Source organism: Coregonus lavaretus (genome assembly GCF_964263955.1).
Source record: "Coregonus lavaretus genome assembly, chromosome: 36".
NCBI lineage: Eukaryota > Metazoa > Chordata > Actinopteri > Salmoniformes > Salmonidae > Coregonus > Coregonus lavaretus.
In genome coordinates, this window is record NC_140023.1 from 9,739,437 (window position 1) to 9,759,317 (window position 19,881).

Sequence of the window (19,881 nt, forward strand, 5' to 3'; positions counted from 1 at the left end):
AACACCAACCTTGGTGCCAAGCAGTTCAACCTATTTCTGTCTGTATCTTGGCATGTGCCTGTAAGTGTGTATGTAGGACTAAAGAGGTCACATGGTGCTGTAATACCTCGTGTAGCTACAATACTGTAATGCCCTGTCACTGAATTGGGTCAACCCCACCCGTTCTCTCTCCACAGCAAATGGAGCAACAAACTCAAATTGTGTCCCTGTGCTGCTCTGTACCTCGGTAATCTGTCTGGGACAGCCATTTTATGCACTCCCTCGCCCTCACTGTGACAGACTAGAGGAATTTAACAGAAAGGGACAGATGGTTAAAAAGCAGTGGAGGGTAAGGACAAAGTACGAAGAATGGACCAGTGTTTAAGCTGTGTTATATTTAAGCAATAAGGCCCGAGGCGGTGTGGTGTATACGGCCAATATACCACGGCTAAGGGCTGTTCTTATGCACGACGCAACGCGGAGTGCCTGGATACAGCACCTAGCCGTGATATATTGGCCGTATACCACACCGCCTCGGGCATTATTGCTTAAATATAACACAGCTTAAACACTGGTGCATTCTTCGTACTTTGCCAACATAGACTAAAAATAACTTTTGTCATACCCGTGGTATACGATCTGTTATAAACTGGGTGGTTCGAGCCCTGAATGCTGATTGGCTGACAGCCGTGGTATATCAGACCGTATACCACGGGTATGACAAAACATTTCTTGTTACTGCTCCAATTACGTTGGTAACCAGTTTATAATAGCAATAAGGCACCTTGGGGGTTTGTGGTATATGGCCAATATACCACAGCTAAGGGCTGTATCCAGGTACTCTGCGTTGCGTCGTGCATAACAGCCCTTAGCCGTGGTATATTGGTCATACCACACCCCCTCATGCCTTATTGCTTAAATATACCACGGTTGTCAGCGAATCATCATTCAGGGCTCGACCATCCAGTTTATAATTTGGCTTTTGGAATGCCCAAAATAGGCTTATTCTTGGACTAGATGTGCATTTAGGTTGAGCACTCCCCAAACATGCATTTTTAGTGGTGTTTATTATTAAAGTGCAAGTTCCAAAAATAACAGGTACATGGGGCTCTATAAATTAAATATACATTGACTAGAAAGGGTACCTATATAAATCACTAAAACTAACACATTGGCAATCTGGACAGTCACTTTTTTCTTATATAAATGCAATTCAAGTGATTAACAGAATTATATTCATTTTATATTTTGACATGATTCTAAGTTTTAATGACGCAAAAGTAACCCTGGTGAGACGACAAAGGTAACACTGGTGAAAATGATCATATAATATAGTACCAGGGAATGAGTAGGGCGTTTCTGCCTCTAAAGAGGTCCCCATCCAAGGCCTTCACAATCACTGTATGACACAACTGGCTGTGACTTCTGGTATGCTCTCTAGGCTGGGGCTCTTTTTCATCTTCTTCGCTTTGTAGTGTTCAGCTCCCTTGTCTAAGATGTTCTGGAGGATGTCCTTGCTCTCACTGGGAGGCAGGTTGAAGAAGAAGTACTGTGGAGCCATCTGAATGAATCTGGGTGGAGGGAGGGAGAGGGAATCATTGAACTGGATTTGCATTTTGTTCTGTTTTCACACAGTAAGTATTATCTTATTCTCTTGCACTTGAAGTGCACATTTAACATAGCACAGGAACATTGGGTCACCTGCAATTACGGAGAGCAACCTAAGTGTGTTTTGAAATTAGTGTGAGATGATCATAGACCATAGAATGAGAATCTCAATCCAGGGTTTCCTATGAATGACACTCTTTATTGGATATAGCACTTACAGTAACATCAGTCAAACAGCTGCAAGGGGCACCATTTGGTAAACATTTGAGTGATTTAAAAAGCTACATTTCAGTGTGTAACCTGTGACGGCTGCCTAGCTTTTTGTCATTAACAGTCCCCATTAAACCAGCACTGTCTAAGTACTGTAGCTGTGCTATCCCTAATCCCCTTTTAACCATCTGAAACTGGAGGGCTGGATTAAGAAAACCCTTTCCAGTTACAATCTGACTTTAATGTGCCATTGTGAAGAGCCTGGGCCAAAACGGAAAGTATTGTCTGGGAACTCTGATCTCTCCCTGAAGTGAATATCTGTAGTTATCTATTTGAAGCTACACATGGTTATAACCTATTATTTAGTTGTTTTTGGATATTATCTTTATCCTATATTTGGATATATTAGATGTTTGTTTTGTTGATGTATATCTTTCACAAATGGTTACTTCAGATCCACAGAAGCCCTTAAAAAAATATATCATAGTTCAAAGAACATCTTCCACCTCTAGTCCACTTACTCCTCTGGTGATATGTGGGACACGGTGCGGATGCAGTTGTCCTCTGAGAAGGTGTACTCATGGAAGAGGACCCACTCCGGCAGGCCCAGTTTGGGCGTCTTGGTGCCGTAGGCAGAGAGAGGGTGAATCTGGGCCACGTGTTTGTGAGTCAACATGAAATAATTCCCTGATGAATCCACATCCCTTGCCACCTGAAAGTCATAACAGTATCTGTATTTTGTAATCACTCCAAGTAAATGGTAGATTGTATCTTTCAAGTGTCTTAATAGTAGCCGTTTAATAGATATCTAATGCCAGAAGGTAGAAGCCAAGCCACCGTACCTGCATGAAGAAGCCAGCTAACAGCGCTCTCTTGATGTTGAGGGTGTTTCCCTTGGAACCAAAGGAAGGCATGGAGACAGGCAGCTCTATCCTCCTCAGGATGTCAGTCAGCTCAGAGCGGATAGCATCAGCCGTCTGCAGGGCAGACAGACTCAGGAAGTAGTCCTGACACCACTTCTCCACACTGACAACTGGAACACGCCAAGCCAGAGAGAGGAATTTAGGGTTGCATACATTACAAGCATCAATCAATGACAAATCTATGGCCAATGTTAACCTAGTTTTCTTCAAGCTGGTTGTGGCTACAGGTAGGCCTATGTGAACTCACAGGGCTCCTGCTGGTTCTGTTTGAAAGCCTTGTAGATGTTGATGAGGGTGAAGTGGTCTCCCTCTGGGTGCTGGAACTTCAGGTGACACTGAGAGGCCTCTAGCCTCAACTCCATTGAGGGGACCAGGTAGCAGCTTGGTGCTAAGAGAAGGGCAGCATGAGAGAAGGGGTTAGTGCATCAATATTGTACACTATGAAGTACATGTGAGGTTTGACATGACTTCACTTTGTATGAGGTCAGCAAGTGCGCAAGTATGACCACAGCATGGTGGTGTGTGTGTGTTAACATGAATCTTTAACGTGGTATACAGACCACAGAGCACAAGTTGAAGTCCCACACACCTGCCAGCATAGCGGCGATGGTGATCACCTCGCTGACACAGTCAAACTCGCAGGAGGCCAGTAGTGTCTTGGCCATCTGGGGCTCCAGGGGGAACTCCGACATGATGATGCCGATCTCCGACAGGTTCCCATCGTCATCTAGGGCTGCTAAGTAGTCCAGTTCCTCTAAAGCCTGCATCAGACCCTCTGGATCTGGTGGAAATAACACAACCTAGGATATGAATCTAAACTGTGCATGACAGAACTGTGAAGTATCTGACTTTATAAAGAAAATAATCTGTAAACTGTTTGTTACGGTTGTACAACTGGCAAGCAGGCTAAATTGATTGTAATCTTAATCCTCAATATCCTTATTTCAGCTGTGCATCACTATGCAAAATATATGTTCTGAGAGGCTTTGCTTTACACTGCCGCTTTTGGATGTAACAATGTTTTCAACAATAGAGTATACAGGGCAATAAGCATCTCAAATATACTGTCACGTTATGGTAATAGTCTAATCCTGAGAAATGGCATCACAGCAGCAACAACATTAAAATAATATCACATCACACACCCATTTAGCACACACTTTCAATCTAAATGGCATCCAATCATGGGCTTATAGTGGAACGCCCACATTGCCCTGCTGCACACCATTAAGCTGTAGTGCTTGGCAGGGTTACACACACACACACACACACACAGCTTGGCTAAGCTCTTATCTCTAATGAGTGTTAGCCCTCCATGGCCTCTGCTGCATCACTAGGCCCAGGGAGCCATGTGTAGGGCTATAGCCTAGCGCCAGATCTCACAGAAGCAGGTCAGCTCTGAAAACAATGGCGGTAGAACAGGGCTTGTCAGCTCAGTTTACGCACGGCTCACCGCCCTTCAATACCACACAGGCCAAACTAACTAACTGAGCTCAACCCAAAATGTCTCTCTACAGGATGCATGGAACTCAAAACCCTAGATACAAAACAACACTGGTGTTATGCCACCAATCAAGGGACATTATTGCATTATGGATGTAATTTCATTGTACTGATGTTTCACTCCATTCAGTATGTATACATTTAGCTGTCCTGTCACATTAGTACTGTAGATACATTAAATGTAATGCTGAAGAAAGACCCTGTACTTGTTCAGCCTGTCTTGCCGTACCTGGCCTGTCGATGAAGTCACAGCGACCCAGGCCACCGATGTCCATCCTCTTCAGGAAGAGCACCGTGGATGTGATGTCAGAATCCAGGATGTGGGGGCGTGTCTCGCTGGGCAGGGGTGTGTCCTCTGGGTACAGACAGAAACTCTTCCCTGCGGGAAATTATGCACTCAGGTTAGCAAGAACACATGACTCTCCAGACTGTATGTGACTTCAACACCTGGACTTTGTTACTGACTTCAGTGTTTGTCATACCTGTTGGTCCTACAAGCTGTTTGCGGCTCTCTGCTTGACTCCTACTGATAGGTTGAATGGCGACTGAGTTTGCCCTGATCCTAGGGTTATAAACCTATAAAATGAGGAAAGACCAACATTCATTCATTTAAATAAACTTTTACAATGTAGTTACCAAAAAGCTTCTCTTAAAATAACTATTTGTCAACGTGTTACATTTCTTTTCTGGACACCGGCATCGATGACAAAGTTCAGCATGTGCACAGCCCAAAAGAGGTCTTCGTTTGGACTGGAGGTGAGGAAGACTCTTCTGCACCGGCCGTCCTCTTCTCCCGGCATGGGCAGAGTCCCACCCAGCCCAGGGTGCACCGAGATAGGGAGAAGTTCCCCTAGATGTGGAGATATATTGGCCTCCTCGCGACGGAGGATATCACGGGCAAGATCTATCTCCTGAGATAGGGAAAAACACGAGAAGAAGAGAAAGTTGAGAAAAGCTATTCCCCAAGCAACAGTTGTCATGGTATGGCTTCTCCCACATTCCCAGACTGTAGACTAGGAGATTACATTTTAAGCAGATCTTACTTGAGTTGTGGCCAAAAACACGACTATATCCCCTTCCTCTTGGGAGTGGTGTATCTCCAGAACCAGTCGCAGGGCAGAGCAGAAGTAGTCCTTGTGGCTGGTACCAGTATACACCACCTCTGCTGAACACACACCCTCCAGCTGGATCAGTGGGACATTCCTGTAGTGGCCCAGTAGTTTGGGTCCTGGGTGTGTAGCTGTGAGGAGCACCACACGGAGCTCGGGCCTCTGCAGGGCGATGTCTTTGAGCAGGCCCAGCAGAACGTCTGTACTGACCGTCCTCTCATGGGCCTGGTCGATGACGATGACACCGTAGTGCTCCAGCATGGGGTCTGACATCATCTCTCTGAGCAGCATGTCATCAGTGCAGTACCTGGGGTGGTGAAGAGGAAAATGGTCACAAACATACAGTACATACAGCTGAAGTCAGAAGTTTACATTCAATCTTAGCCAAATACATTTAAACTCAGTTTTTCACAATTCCTGACATTTAATCCTAGTCAAAATTCCCTGTCTTAGGTCAGTTAGGATCACCACTTTATTTTAAGAATGTGAAATGTCAGAATAATAGTAGAGAGAATTATTTATTTAAGCTTTTATTTCTTTCATCACATTCCCAGTGGGTCAGAGGTTTACATACACTCAATTAGTATTTGGTAGCATTGCCTTTAAATTGTTTAACTTGGGTCAAACGTTTCGGGTAGCCTTCCACAAGCTTCCCACAATAAGTTGGGTGAATTTTGGCCCATTCCTCCTTACAGAGCTGGTGTAACTGAGTCAGGTTTGTAGGCCTCCTTGCTCGAACACGCTTTTTCAGTTCTGCCCACAAATCTTCTATAGGATTGAGGTCAGGGCTTTGTGATGGCCACTCCAATACCTTGACTTTGTTGTCCTTAAGCCATTTTGCCAAAACTTTGGAAGTATGCTAGGGGTCATTGTCCATTTGGAAGACCCATTTGCGACCAAGCTTTAACTTCCTGACTGATGTCTTGAGATGTTACTTCAATATATCCACATAATCTTCCTTCCTCATGATGCCATCTATTTTGTGAAGTGCACCAGTCTCTCCTGCAGCAAAGCACCCCCACAGCAGGGGACATTTCTCCAAAAAGTACGATCTTTGTCCCCATGTGCAGTTGCAAACCGTAGTCTGGCTTTTTTATGGCGGTTTTGGAGCAGTGGCTTCTTCCTTGTTGAGCGGCCTTTCAGGTTATGTCTATATAGGACTCGTTTTACTGTGGATATAGATACTTTTGTACCCGTTTCCTCTAGCATCTTCACAAGGTCCTTTGCTGTTGTTCTGGGATTGATTTGCACTTTACGCACCAAAGTACGTTCATCTCTAGGAGACAGAACTTGTCTCCTTCCTGAGCGGTATGATGGCTGTGTGGTCCCATGGTGTTTATACTTGCATACTATTGTTTGTACAGATGAATGTGGTACCTTCAGGCGTTTGGAAATTGCTCCCAAGGATGAACCAGACTTGTGGAGGTCTACAATTTTTTTTCTGAGGTCTTGCCTGATTTCTTTTGATTTTCCCATGATGTCAGGCAAAGAGGCACTGAGTTTGAAGGTAGGCCTTGAAATACATCCACAGGTACACCTCCAATTGACTTAAATGATGTCAATTAGCCTATCAGAAGCTTCTAAAGCCATGACATCATTTTCTGGAATTTTCCAAGCTGTTTAAAGGCACAGTCAACTTAGTGTATGTAAACTTCTGACCCACTGGAATTGTGATACAGTGAATTATAAGTGAAATAATCTGTCTGTAAACAATTGTTGGAAAAATTACTTGTGTCATGCACAAAGTAGATGTCCTAACCGACTTGCCAAAACTATAGTTTGTTAACAAGAAATTTGTGGAGTGGTTGAAAAACAAGTTTTAATGACTCCAAGCTAAGTGTATGTAAACTTCCGACTTCAACTGTATGTGTAAGCTATGGTTTCATTAGTCTGCACAGTTCTGTCTTTATTAGGATTTAATTTCCTTTAACAGTGAATGTATTTTATGAATCATGCGGTTGCCTATTTAGATGACAAATAATCTAAATTTTGATCAGTTTTACTTTGCCACTACTATAATGGGTGCTTATATTATTTGTAGGACAAAATAACAGCTATTACCCAGAGTCAGAAGAACTCGTGGATACAATTGTTATGTCTCTGCGTGCAGTATGAAGGAAGTTAGTTTCACGAGCCAATGCTAACTAGCGTTAGCGCAATGACTAGAAGTCTACAGGTACACTAACATATGAAGAATGGTATCCACAAGTTCATCTGACTATGGGTGAGTATAAAAACTAGATTCTCCCAGTATCCCTAATTAATGTCACTCGATGTCTCATTTTTCTTAAATATCACTGAAACTGTATGCGCTTTGCTGCACATAACACATTCAACTGATTTCGTTATTGTGCTTTACCAATACTGTTCAGTTGTTCCACCTGAGCAGAGCTAGCTCAGCTTTTGTGCATTGTATGGAGTTGACAGGGAGGAAACACAACGTACTCTAGCTTTACTATCCAGACAACGCTGCTGCATCAGAGCTACCACTAAACAAGAAGCTGTGCATCTACATAAACCTGTCTGCTTCTTTCACCTCATGTCCTTGCACTACTGGTTTTCTCCATTACTGCCGAGTACTGAAACTGACTAGAATGGCTTCTCCCAAGGTGATTCTGATGAAACGTTTTCCCCCATGTAGTGTGTAGCTATACGTTACAGCCTTGGAACAAGACATCTCCTGCCTGTCTTGTCAACACCAATAGACCTCACACTCTCAAAGCTGATTGGGCTGAATGTGTATGGACCATGATAATGTGACAAAAATGACCTCCATTCAGAGTCCAGTGCCTTCCATTTTGACAGTTACACGGGCTGGTAACTACACACAAATCTATAGTTTGTTAACAAGAAATGTGTGGAGTGGTTGAAAAACAAGTTTTAATGACTCCAACCTAAGTGTATGTAAACTTCCGACTTCAACTGTATACACCCACAAACAGATGTATGGTCGTAAACAGGCGTAAGGTAACAGGTTTGTGGGAGTAGCATCTGTGTTGGTAAACTTCTGCTAAAGTGATGTATCAAGTACACACTTCTACAAAAACGTAAAAGCAATCAATTCTAGTGCTCTAATAGCAAATTACAGCCAAAAGTGTAAGACAACATGATGTATTAGCCGTCCTCCTGAAAGGGTCCTTAATGAAGCTGCTTTGTGCTAGTGTCATTTACTCTAGTAATTAGTCTGGTCAGTGGATTAATTAGGTTTCCGTGGTTCACTTCCGTGGTTACCCCCCCCCCCCCCCCCCCCCCCCCCGGAAAAGACAGACGCCAGGAAAGAGGGGGGTGATGTAAGTGTGTATGAGAAAGAGAGTGTGTGTGTTTGTGAAATAGTGTGTGAGCAGTGTGTATAATAGTGTTTACAGACCTGAGAACAGTGTCACCAGAGCAGCATGTCTCTAGGCGGATGCTGTAGCCCACTTCATGGCCAATGTTGACATCCATCTCATCAGCTACACGCAGGGCCAGATCCACTGTATGTTGCCTGTGGACCTGGGTGCACACCACCATGCCATTCTGGTACTGGACAGACAGGCAGAACTCTGCACACCACTGGGGGATCTTAGCATGCCACAGGAAGAAAGATAAGAACATGAAACACACTGCTACAACAGATGATCCTTTCTCTAATCAAGTCCTTCAGTCATAATGAGAGCATTAATTAAACCCCTCATTTCACTTACCAGTTGGACAATCTTTATTTACTCCTGAAGTGTGCATTGGTTCAGTACTTCTCACACATGTAAAAACATTGGATTAGTATAGGAATGGGCTAGACCAGAGGGAGATTCCACCATAGGCCTATTCCTTATACCAGTCCTTTTCTTTCAAATCCAAGAAGGGAATTGAACAAGTGCACAATTTCTGAGAAAGGAGAGATTTTTGGGATGCAACCCATAGTCACTATGTATTACAAATATACACTGAGTATACCAAACATTGAGTAATCAACTCACCTGACAGCTTCTGCCAGTTTTTGCAGTGCCAGAGACAATAACAAACTGCTTGTTGGCCAGCTTGTCCATGAAATCACACTTGGCTTTCCAAACTGGTAGAGCCATCCTTTCCTTCAGTAATGTGTAATATCGAGAGGAGTAGGGTAGTCCGTCAAATTTATTAAGCTCCAAAACATCATCATATTCCACATCTTCTTGACTTGCTCCTTCTGTTTCGAAGGCTACTCTATCCTCCCAATACTTCCCTCCGGTTGTTATGCCCTGCGCCATGGTTGAGGTTGACGAGAGATATGCGCTCACAGAAAGAGCTTCAAAAATGAATTTGAAGAACGTTTTGGGATTTTATATAATTTAAAAGTAGGTTGTTCAAGCTAAATAAAATCGCTTCGAATGCCTCTGCCCTGCACAAAACCGGGGGAGCCTGAATAATTAAACGCGCTCCGGCAACAAAGTGAAGGCTGGATTGGTCATGTGGCCACTTAATCCCAAACAGTCCAACAGATGACACCATGATGGGACAGGCCAAGGCATGAAAGAATAGAGAACAATAGTTTGAAAGGACAACAATAGAGAACATGGTCTGTGTGGAGGAGTGTGCGCAGCTGCACGGCTATTATGTATTGTGCAATTTTGCATTTGCAACAATGTTGCACACATAGAATGAGATGAATATTGCAAACGATAAATCACTAGCTAGGTTGAAAATATAATGTTACATATCTTCAACCTAGACCAATCACACAGGGTTGTCCAAAAATTGTAAGGATTTCCACACTCAGGTTTTCTCGCACATGCCACATTTGGTGCCCATAGCAACCATACAACGGCATCAACAAGATAACTGTTTTCTGTAAAAATGACAAATCCAGGTATGTCAATTTTAAGTTTACTTTGATTTCCGTCTTGAATCAAAGACTGTCTTCAGAAATTCAGGTTTGCAAACTACAGCATGTTTAGCTAGCTAACGTTAAGTTAGATTGAGCTGGCTTTAGTTAGCTAGTAGCTAGCTAACGTTAGCTACTTTAGTAGCTATACTGTAGTAGCTAGCTAACTTTACTGTACAGTTTAAAGTTACAGCAAGCTGGACCTAACCTTCAGCAATTCGACAAATCCTTCACTGGTACACAGTCTTTGGTGGCCTTTAGTGCACAATTATTTATTTCCAATGAAAATAAAATGCTAGAACATGAGAAAAACAAAGTCCCAGAAAGTGGTCTTTTTTTCTGTAATTTACAGCTAGTAGTGCCATCAAGTGGCCATGGCCAGAAATGCAACCCTCTGTACTGTAATGTAAGTTATGTAACTCTCCTGTAAAATGTGTAAGATTAAGGCCAACTCTCCCAGACCCCCACCTTATCCCTTTCAATGTCTGTGCTGTTCTTTAGTCGGCCATAAACCATTCAAGCCACCGACTCCTCCTGTCATTGGTAAAGTGAGTCACCATAGCATTGACCTGAGCTGGGAGACGGAGGAGAATGAACCACGGACGGGCTCACCAGAGAAATGGACCCGCTTCTCTGTGGAAGAGATGGACCACAAATCACACACGTATGGGACTATCTATGTGTGAGTATACGCTATTCATAGACTACAACCTATGGGCCTGAATAATATCTGGAAACCTGCTTAATTCTAATTGACATAATCTAAGAGTAGGCTAACTGTGCTTTTGGGTCACCACCAGTGGGTATAGCAGTCACCACACTGTAGAATGTTTGGAGCCCAGCACATCCTATAAGTACAGACTGAGAATCACAAGACCAACTGGGGAGTCCCTCTACAGCCCGGCTGTGTCTGTCTCTACCACACGTGAGTATACTGTACACAGCACTCTTTCAGTTGACATATCTGCTTTATCAAAATGACACTTATATAATGTCATCCAGGTGAGCCTATGAGTGGGAAGAACCTCCATCGTGCTGTCAACATGAATGATGAGGAGGACATGACCAGAGTGTTGGAGTCTGGGTGAGCAATGAGCAGATGGACTATAGGAAATCATTTTGAGGTACTCTTATGGTGAATGTCATGCTTTATTTCTCTCCAGGACAGTCAGTGCGAACGTCAATGACAAACACGGTTTCACTCCTCTCATGGTGGCTGCACAGAAAGGCTTTGCCAGGTAAAACCTTACAGGATGAGTCTTGCTCACCAAGGTCTCCTAATAATGGAATAATGTCACCATTATGCTTGAAACCTTTTCTATGAACTTGGATCTTTTTCAGACTGGTTCACAAATTGGTAGAACACGGTGCAGACGTGAATATGAAGAACGGTAGTGGGAAAGACAGGTGTGCAAGCACACACAGTATTATGTACCTTGCCTTTGCAAATAGACTTCTACTGTATTTGCTCACATTTACAGTACAAATGTTGTGGATAAATGAAGAATGGGTTTGTGATTGACCTCCACCACCATTTCCTGTGTCCATGTCAGTCTGATGCTGGCATGTTTCTTTGGCCACCTGGACATAGTGAAGTACCTGAGGAGATTTGGGGCCACGTGGCAGTCCCAGGACATGGGGGGCTGTACCCCCCTCCACTGGGCAGCTGACGGAGGACACCTGGCTGTCATAGCCTACATGATCCAGGATGGCTGTGAGGTAAGACTGGTGTCAGCGTTTATGAGCTTTATAAGCTGGCTGCGTCTGAAATTGCCTACTGTACATGTAAAGTGCACTACTTTTAACCAGAGCCTTAGTTTAACTATCAAAGGGGAAGACTAAAGGGGGTGAAAGAGTTATAATTTTGAGGATAAAAGGCACGTTGATTGTTGTCTCAGTTGGACGTTAGGGACACCGTGTCCCACTGGACTCCTCTGATGAGGGTGTCAGCGGTCAGTGGGAACCCAGCGGTGGCCTCTCTCCTCATCAGAGCCGGGGCTGATGTTAACACCAGGGACAAGGATGGAAAGACACCACTTATGGTACACTTAACACTCTTCACAAACCTTTGTTGTGCCATTCATGGTGCAAACTCAGCGAAAGTTGATAGAGGACAAGGCTAGCAGTCAATATAACCAGTGTGTTTGCTAGGTGGCAGTGTTGAACAACCATGAGGAGCTGGTGCAGCTGTTGTTGGACAGTGGGGCCGACCACGATGTGAAGAACGAGGTAATGACAACTTGCAGCATAGGAATCTGTTGCAATTAGAGCAATTTAAATCATTCTGGAATTGACTGATATTTTTGTCTTTGCAGTTTGGGTCAGGGGCAGCTGAAATGGCAAAGGCCTTTGGAAGAGAGGTAATGTATTTCTACATAAACATTACTGTTGTGTTGTATACTACTGTTATAGTGAATATATGAGCAAATGTTGTTGATTATAATGTTTCCCCCTACAGAATATCATCAGTTTATTAGAAGGACGGAAGAGTATAGTCAGAGATGGTATAGTCCATTATTAAAGGGCTTAGGTGGACAGCATTATATATATTTTTTCCTAATTTCTAATAGCTTTATTACTGTTGTTTATTTATTAACATGTTGTATGTATATGCTGTATCTTAAACCTGCATTTTTATCTGGATATTTGTTTTGTATAACATAACATGTATACATGTACTGTATACTGATTTTTATGGATGAATGAAATAATAAACCATCAAGAATTCCCTCAAGACCCAAAGGATTACTTGGTTTCGCTATACCGTAAAGATACAGTGAGCGCCAAAAGTATTGGGACAGTGAATATTTTGTTGTTTTGGCTCTGTACTCCAGCACATTGGGAAAATGCACTTTTATGTGTATTAAAGGAGTCAAAAGTTCAGTATTTGTTCCCATATTCCTAGCATGCAATGATTGCATCAATCTTGTGACTCTACAAACTTGGATGCATTTGCTGTTTGTTTTGGTTAAATGTCAGATTATTTTGTGCCCAGTAGAAATGAATGGTCAATAATGTATTGTGTCATTTTTATTGTAAATAAGAATATAATATGCTTCTAAACACTTCTACATTAATGTGGATGCTACCATGATTGCGGATAGTCATAAATGAATCGTGAATAATGATGAGTGAAAAAGTTACACACGCACAAATATCATACCCCCCCCCCCCAAAAAAAAATATGCTAACCTCCCCTGTTATTGTAATGGTGATAGGTTAGCATGTCTTGAGGGTATGATATTTGTGCGTCTAACTTTCTCACTCATCATTATTCATGATTCATTCAGGACTATCCGTAATCATGGTAGCAACCACGTTAATGTAGAAGTGTTTAGAAGCATATTCTATTCTTATTTACAATAAAAATGACACAATACATTATTGACCATTCATTTCTATTGGGCACAAAATAATCTGAAACACAAACAAAACAAACAGCAAATGCGTTCAACAAGTTTGTAGAGTCACACGCTTGATGTAGTCGTTGCGTGTTATGAATATAGGACCAAATACTACACTTTTGACTACTTTAATACACATATACTGTAAGTGAATTTGTCCCAATACTTTTGGTCCCCTAAAATGGGGGGACTATGTACAAAAAGTGCTGTAATTTCTAAACGGTTCACCCGATATGGATGAAAATACCCTCAAATAAAATCTGACAGTCTGCACTTAAACCTCATAGTCATTGTATCATTTAAAATCCAAAGTGCTGGAGTACAGAACCAAAACAACAAAATATTTGCCACTGTACCAATACTTTTGGAGCTCACTGTGTCTGATTAAACATCATCCTGCAAGAGGGAGTCAGACATTTCACATTGCTGTGCAAATTAGTATTATTATTTGTAAAAAAATTTATCGTGTTAAGTCGTATGTCTACATTCGCCTGTACAGTCAGCAAAATAAGTGCAAATATATCAAATGAACAGCATAAGAGAAACCTCATTTATTTGACTCTGCAATCTCAATGTTCAAGTACTCCAATTATCCCAGAATCCCAGCTTTTTACCATAATCCTCATTCCTTAAGGAGTTTAATGAAACAAACATGTTTTATTGAACAGGAGAAACCATCACTTTATTGAGGTTCCCACTGCTCTTGTAAAAAAAAAAAGCATAAAAGAAAAGAAACATGATTGCTGAAAGATACTATATTTACACTAACTGTACAATGGCTATTCATTTGAAAATGTAATAGTTATACAAAAAAAATACAGTACATTTGTAAAAAGCAACTTTTACACAGATGATGAACAGATCTGAAGATCTGCCAAAACGGACAAATGCTGACATCAGATAGCAGTATATCTAAATCTGTAAAACTGTAACACATACAGTGATTACTAAAAGTGTAAATGCAACTATGCAATGAACTTCTGATGCAAGTCCAATGTAAGTAGTGCTAGTGCATTCCACAATATTAAGCGACAAGACATACATTTCATATGCATACACACACCACACATATGCATCCATTTAACTAAAGCACATCAGTACTTTGGTGATGACCCAGTACATTGCAGACCAGGTTTGATATTTAGTTTTACACCTAGAATAATGCAACCACATGTGCCCCTGTTTTACTGCTGTACTGACTGCTTTTACGTGTAAAAGTTCCCTCCTGTTGAAACAACCATATGAGTAGTTATGAGAGTGAGGCCATAACTGCATATGGAAAGCGTGCTAACATACATACATGCACGCACGCACGCACGCACGCACGCACGCACACACACATCCTGTGCCATGCCAGAGGACTGAACAGTATGATGAACACTCTTACTCAGCATTCATCAAAGCTATGTTTAATGAAACATATTGTGACCAAGACGTTATGCACCCAGTCTCTACTTTCATTTGGACATTTTAATGTACTGGAAATCTAAAAGTCCACAAATTGTTGGTAAAGTTGAAAGGGACAAGAACTCGACATTCAATACAGGTATTGGGAGTATTTCCTGTAATAGACTAACATTTCAAAGGACAAATTAAACTTAATGGGAGTCTTGAAAACCTCAAGGAGAGTTGCGTGCCAATGTATGACACCGAGCTCCAATATCAAATGAATAGTGATAAATATGAGGTCAAGTACTGGAAATTACCTCGTAAACCACACCACATGGCCATACTTTTGTCTGAGTGAACTTTGAAAATACAGAAATGAATAGAACATCAGACACCATCTAGGTTGGGTTTGGACTGTTCACAAAACTGAAGTCATCCTGACCCTACAGTATCAAGTGAGTTAAAATGTTAGTTCATATAGCACGTTCCTCCACAAGCCCAGTTATATTGCATTATTTGGTGTTGCTGTAATTCTCTAAACCCAGCAGTGTCAGGTCATATCAGACTCCTCGCTCCGCTGGGAGCTTTACGTATTGCACAACTGCCAGCAAATACTCCAAGCTGTGTGTAAGAGAGTTGATTATTTAGGAAAGCGGTGAATACAGCATATCCTTCAAGAGTGTGGTCCTAACATGAACTAATAAGGGTATGTAAGAGCCCAACACCATTTGTCAGTTTGTAAACATGTTCAAGTTTGCCAGTGGAGAAACATTACAAGGTTAGAGATAATGTTCTTTGGGGTAGTTCTCTAATTGGGTCCAATACCCTGCCAATTAAAATATGAGGGTATATATGAATAAAGATTTTTATGGATGAAGATCACGTAACAGTCAATTCTCAAGTACGTGTCTATTCTGAACAATTCCCTTGCTTTTGCACCGAATTGGATTAGTCGAAACACACCTCAATTGATATGTCCAACATGTCAGCCCAAAGTCCAACACCGTTTCTGATTATGAAGTGAGTGGATGTCTTGGAATGTAAAAGCAGTTCTTATTAATGATAAACTGAACAAAAACTCCCAGTCCCTAACACTGCTGCTTAGTGAGTTACAAGTTACTCTCATAAAGTGTTCCATGCAGTGCTCTGTTTCCCTTTAACTTGAACCCAATCTGTCATTCTCTCTTCAATTATTCTAGGAACTTCACAGGATAAAACAACCATGGCCTTTTATGTCTCTCCTTAACTGTATATATATATGTAAAAAAAAAAACATTCCCTCCATTATATGGCAAACTGTTCTTCTGATTTTGCTGGGGGTAAAAAAAAAATCACCAACAGCGATCCAAGTCTGAATATGCTTCTGTCAATAGTGTCTACCAGAGTGCACTGTGCACACAGAAATAATAAATATAGACATTAAATAGTTCATTTGTACCTGAGCGAGGACAACAAAAGCAGAGGCACAGCACCAAGGTTTGAAGTCAGTCCCCTTTCCCTAAAACTCTGAGACACTTTCAAAGTTGCAAAGGTCTGGTATTCTTGTAGTGCAAATATGGGTCTCCATCCATAGAGCTCTCCATTATTCCATTCCATCACAACTTCTTTGAGATCAGCGGTCGAAATGATGAGTCTTTGGCAGTCTCAGTGGTTGCATGGGTGCAGGTCTGAAAAGTGAAAAAAAAGCACAAGTGAATACAATGCAGAGCAAAGAAAAAAAAAAAGGAAAAAAAGAACAACCACTCCTCATTAACCTATAAACTTTGTGCCAGCCAGGCCACCGTAGCACAGACCTGTTTGGTTGTGGGATGGTGAGCAGGGGTCTGGGCACGGTGGGGATGGGGATAGGGATGGGTCCAGGGAGGCGGACCCCCACCACCGAGGTGCTGTGTCCCACCCGAGCACTCCTTCCCAGAGGGTCTGCAGGCAGGGGCTTCTGGGGCGGACTGGGTTTCTCGCAGTCCTAGGAACGACAAACCAGAAGTTGAAGAGTAGTGTTGGTACTGAAACCTCACTAGAGGGCACTGTGTTATAGTGTGTCACCAACATAAGGTAGACTCTGTATAATGCATCTGTCAGGTCTGTAGCCACCACTGTAGCAGTTCTCTCTGAAAGTTTAACTAAACGAGGTGCCATCATGTGTTACTAATCTAAAACAGGGAGGGGAGGACGAGCTAATGACAAACATCTGCTAGCAGCATCCCAGCTGCTCTGCACAGTTTGTAGCAAGGAAAGGGAGAAACCTTGAGCAATACTCACAAATAAGTGCCAAGTTTCAGCAAACACCAAATGCAAATCATTTAGAGAACTGAATGAAGTGTAAAAACATTTATCCATGTTGTTGTGAAATCACTGTCACATATTAAGAGTGGAAAGTGTGTCCTAAACTAAATGAGTTTGTAGGGACTTCCAGCTCTGTAATGTTTTATGTGTCAGTGTCAGCAACTGCTTGAATGTGATTTATACCGACAATGCTTGAATAATTGTGTCCCCCTGATGTGAAATAATATTATCCCATTATGTGAGTGGTTTGACCATGGTAGGTAGAGTAGTGGGGTTATAGTAGCACATGAAGACGAGACCACCTAAAGCGGGTGGGGGAGACCGAGTCAAACCCGAGACCAGGAGGGGGACACAATTATTCAAGCAGTGTATACAGCTCATGAGTTTGAATTTCATCATTATTTCATGTTTGGTTAAAAAAATTAATGGGTACAAGAGAACCTGAGTGCCTTGGATGTACAGATACCATATTTATTTTTTATTTTTCTCAATGGGGAACTGAACTGTGCTAGGCTGCTATGGAAACCAAGATACACACACACTCCATTCCCACATATGTGATCCATCTGTTGCCCCACCTCAACAGAGAGTACCTCAGGAGAAGGATGCATTACATCTATATCTGTCTCTCTCCATCTCCTGCATGCTCTTCCTTTATATCTGGGAGCAGTTATGTGCTTTATACACAAGAGAGAAAAGTAACATCTCAAAGTTAATGTCTTTTTTACAGCGACGTGCATCTGCTAGTGTACACTGCACCTCATAAACCCGCGGACATCTGACATGGTGCTCCACGCATTCAGATCAGCTGCCTGCATGAGCCCTGAGCAGACAGATGGACTTACATCGTCTATACACAGTCCCGCTGGCTCAGCACAAAGCATGATGTGTTGAGAACATGGAGAACTGTAGGAATAAAGTGCTGTTCCAATGGTTATAGCAACACACTACTTAGTATGCATCGTCCATAACTTATACATTGTGTGGTAGTATGGGTATTGGGACGAGGACATAAAGTACATTTTTAGATTTTCCTTTTGGAATATGTTACTTTTTACTATGTCGATCCGAGCTAGATCAATTTCCAAAGAAATCCCCAATAAGGGAAATCCATCTGTATTTGTATTCATGGCGTATAGCTGAACAGTTAGTACTAACCTGGTCCATTCTGTAGGGCTGCTGTCGGGGAAGGCTGTGGAACGGCGGTGTCCGTGGTGGGGAGAGGGCGGTGTGGGCCGGTAGAGCCTTGTGGTGGGGTGGGACTGGTGGCAGGGGCTGTTGACCCACACTGAGGGAGACAGGCATGGGGTGGCTGATGTGGAGGGGCTGGTAGTGGGGCAGCCGCCGCAAGCTGTGGGAGTGGAAACTGTGTGGAGGGAGGAGAGGCTCCGAACTCAGGTGTGATGGCTGTGGGGATGGAGGGAGGGGGAGGGGATATGGAGGGGATGGAGGTAGAGAAGAGAGAGCTGTTAGTTTAGGTTTTCAGGTCAGTGCTTCAGCTATTATGTTCTCCTCCTTCTGCTCCTCCTTGTCTCACCTCATTCAGAAATAAGAATGAATAGAACGGGCTTGGAAGCGCTAACCCTGGCAATTGACTGGTAAAATCAAGGGTACACTCGCAATGGCTGCCTGGTATTGTGATGCAATAATTTATATGGTATTTTGGAACATTCTATCAACTGATGCTGGATTGCCATAGTAATGTGGAATGTTCATTCAAATGATGCTAACTGATGTGGCTCATGCAATGGAATGTATTTTTTTGTAATGTGAGTTGGGTTGACTCAGATTGAAGGGTACACTTCCTCCTTTTACGACCTGGCATGGGTACACTCAAAATGGCTGCCAGTCCACCCATTATGCCATCATTGACTATTCATTCTTATTTCTATGGGTAAAACTATACCTAAGTTCTCTGTCATGGAGCTGATATTACTATGAATGAACAGGTGTCATAGGCAGTCAATAACAGAAAACATAGTTAGTGAATCGAACACATTGAAACGGTCAAAGACAGCACCAGATTTCCTGTCCAGAACAGTTGTTAGCCCCTTAGAATAAGCCTAATTGCACCTGAGATAGCTTGACTGGCTGAAGTGGCCTGGACTGCAGCTATGCCAGGCGATTTGCAGAGAGTCTGCTGGACATCTGGACAGTGGGAACCGTGACTGCCAGAACAAACCATAAACAGCAGGAGTGGGACTACAGCAAACTATATGACTGTTCAGATACAGTAGGCAGATGGACTGAATACTGCTGAGGAGCCAGCCATGTTCACTAGAATATAAGATACTGGTGTTGGAGACGGAACTGGGTTAAGCCAGCTAACCCTTACCCTGAACTCTGACCCCAATGATACACTCCAGCTGTTCTCCATGGGAATCGACTGTGGCTGTTTGAATGCATGCACACATGCACACGCACACACCAACACACCCACGCGCATCCCTCAATGCTTATCAATTCAAACACAAGTCCACCCCAATTTGCCTCCTACGCTTGAATCAGTCAACTCTGTTCTCCTGTGTCCCTGTACACAAACACTTTATTTCAGGCAGAACCATTATACACTGCCCTATAATGATACTGCATCATGATTACCATTTCATTGAAATGGACCGCGGCATCTCAAT

The 19,881-nt window shown here is 42.5% G+C and overlaps 3 protein-coding genes across 3 annotated transcripts in view; 1 reads left to right on the forward strand and 2 right to left on the reverse strand.

The window, feature by feature from the left end:
- Positions 1-1,375: 1,375 nt before the first annotated feature.
- On the reverse strand, positions 1,376-9,558 carry LOC311110940 (putative pre-mRNA-splicing factor ATP-dependent RNA helicase DHX32; the record flags this gene model as incomplete). The annotated part of the gene is made up of 11 exons (XM_084153587.1): positions 1,376-1,550; positions 2,319-2,509; positions 2,640-2,830; positions 2,968-3,108; positions 3,310-3,501; positions 4,453-4,602; positions 4,706-4,799; positions 4,901-5,134; positions 5,267-5,639; positions 8,700-8,893; positions 9,289-9,558. 11 exons carry the CDS (start codon positions 9,556-9,558, stop codon positions 1,376-1,378), a joined length of 2,205 nt encoding a protein of 734 aa, XP_084009713.1.
- A 586-nt stretch (positions 9,559-10,144) lies between these two features.
- Positions 10,145-12,693, forward strand: fank1 (fibronectin type III and ankyrin repeat domains 1; the record flags this gene model as incomplete). The annotated part of the gene is made up of 11 exons (XM_084153037.1): positions 10,145-10,157; positions 10,674-10,854; positions 10,973-11,097; positions 11,175-11,256; positions 11,336-11,410; positions 11,514-11,579; positions 11,726-11,891; positions 12,071-12,214; positions 12,324-12,401; positions 12,488-12,532; positions 12,631-12,693. 11 exons carry the CDS (start codon positions 10,145-10,147, stop codon positions 12,691-12,693), a joined length of 1,038 nt encoding a protein of 345 aa, XP_084009163.1.
- A 3,884-nt stretch (positions 12,694-16,577) lies between these two features.
- LOC311110941 (disintegrin and metalloproteinase domain-containing protein 12-like) overlaps positions 16,578-19,881 on the reverse strand; it is a gene marked incomplete at both ends in the record, with an annotated part of 138,304 nt that continues 135,000 nt past the window's right edge. The window contains 3 exons of the mRNA XM_084153588.1: positions 16,578-16,632; positions 16,759-16,928; positions 18,407-18,655. Coding sequence (XP_084009714.1) covers positions 16,578-16,632; positions 16,759-16,928; positions 18,407-18,655 — 474 coding nt within the window. The remainder of the gene's footprint in view (positions 16,633-16,758; positions 16,929-18,406; positions 18,656-19,881) is intronic.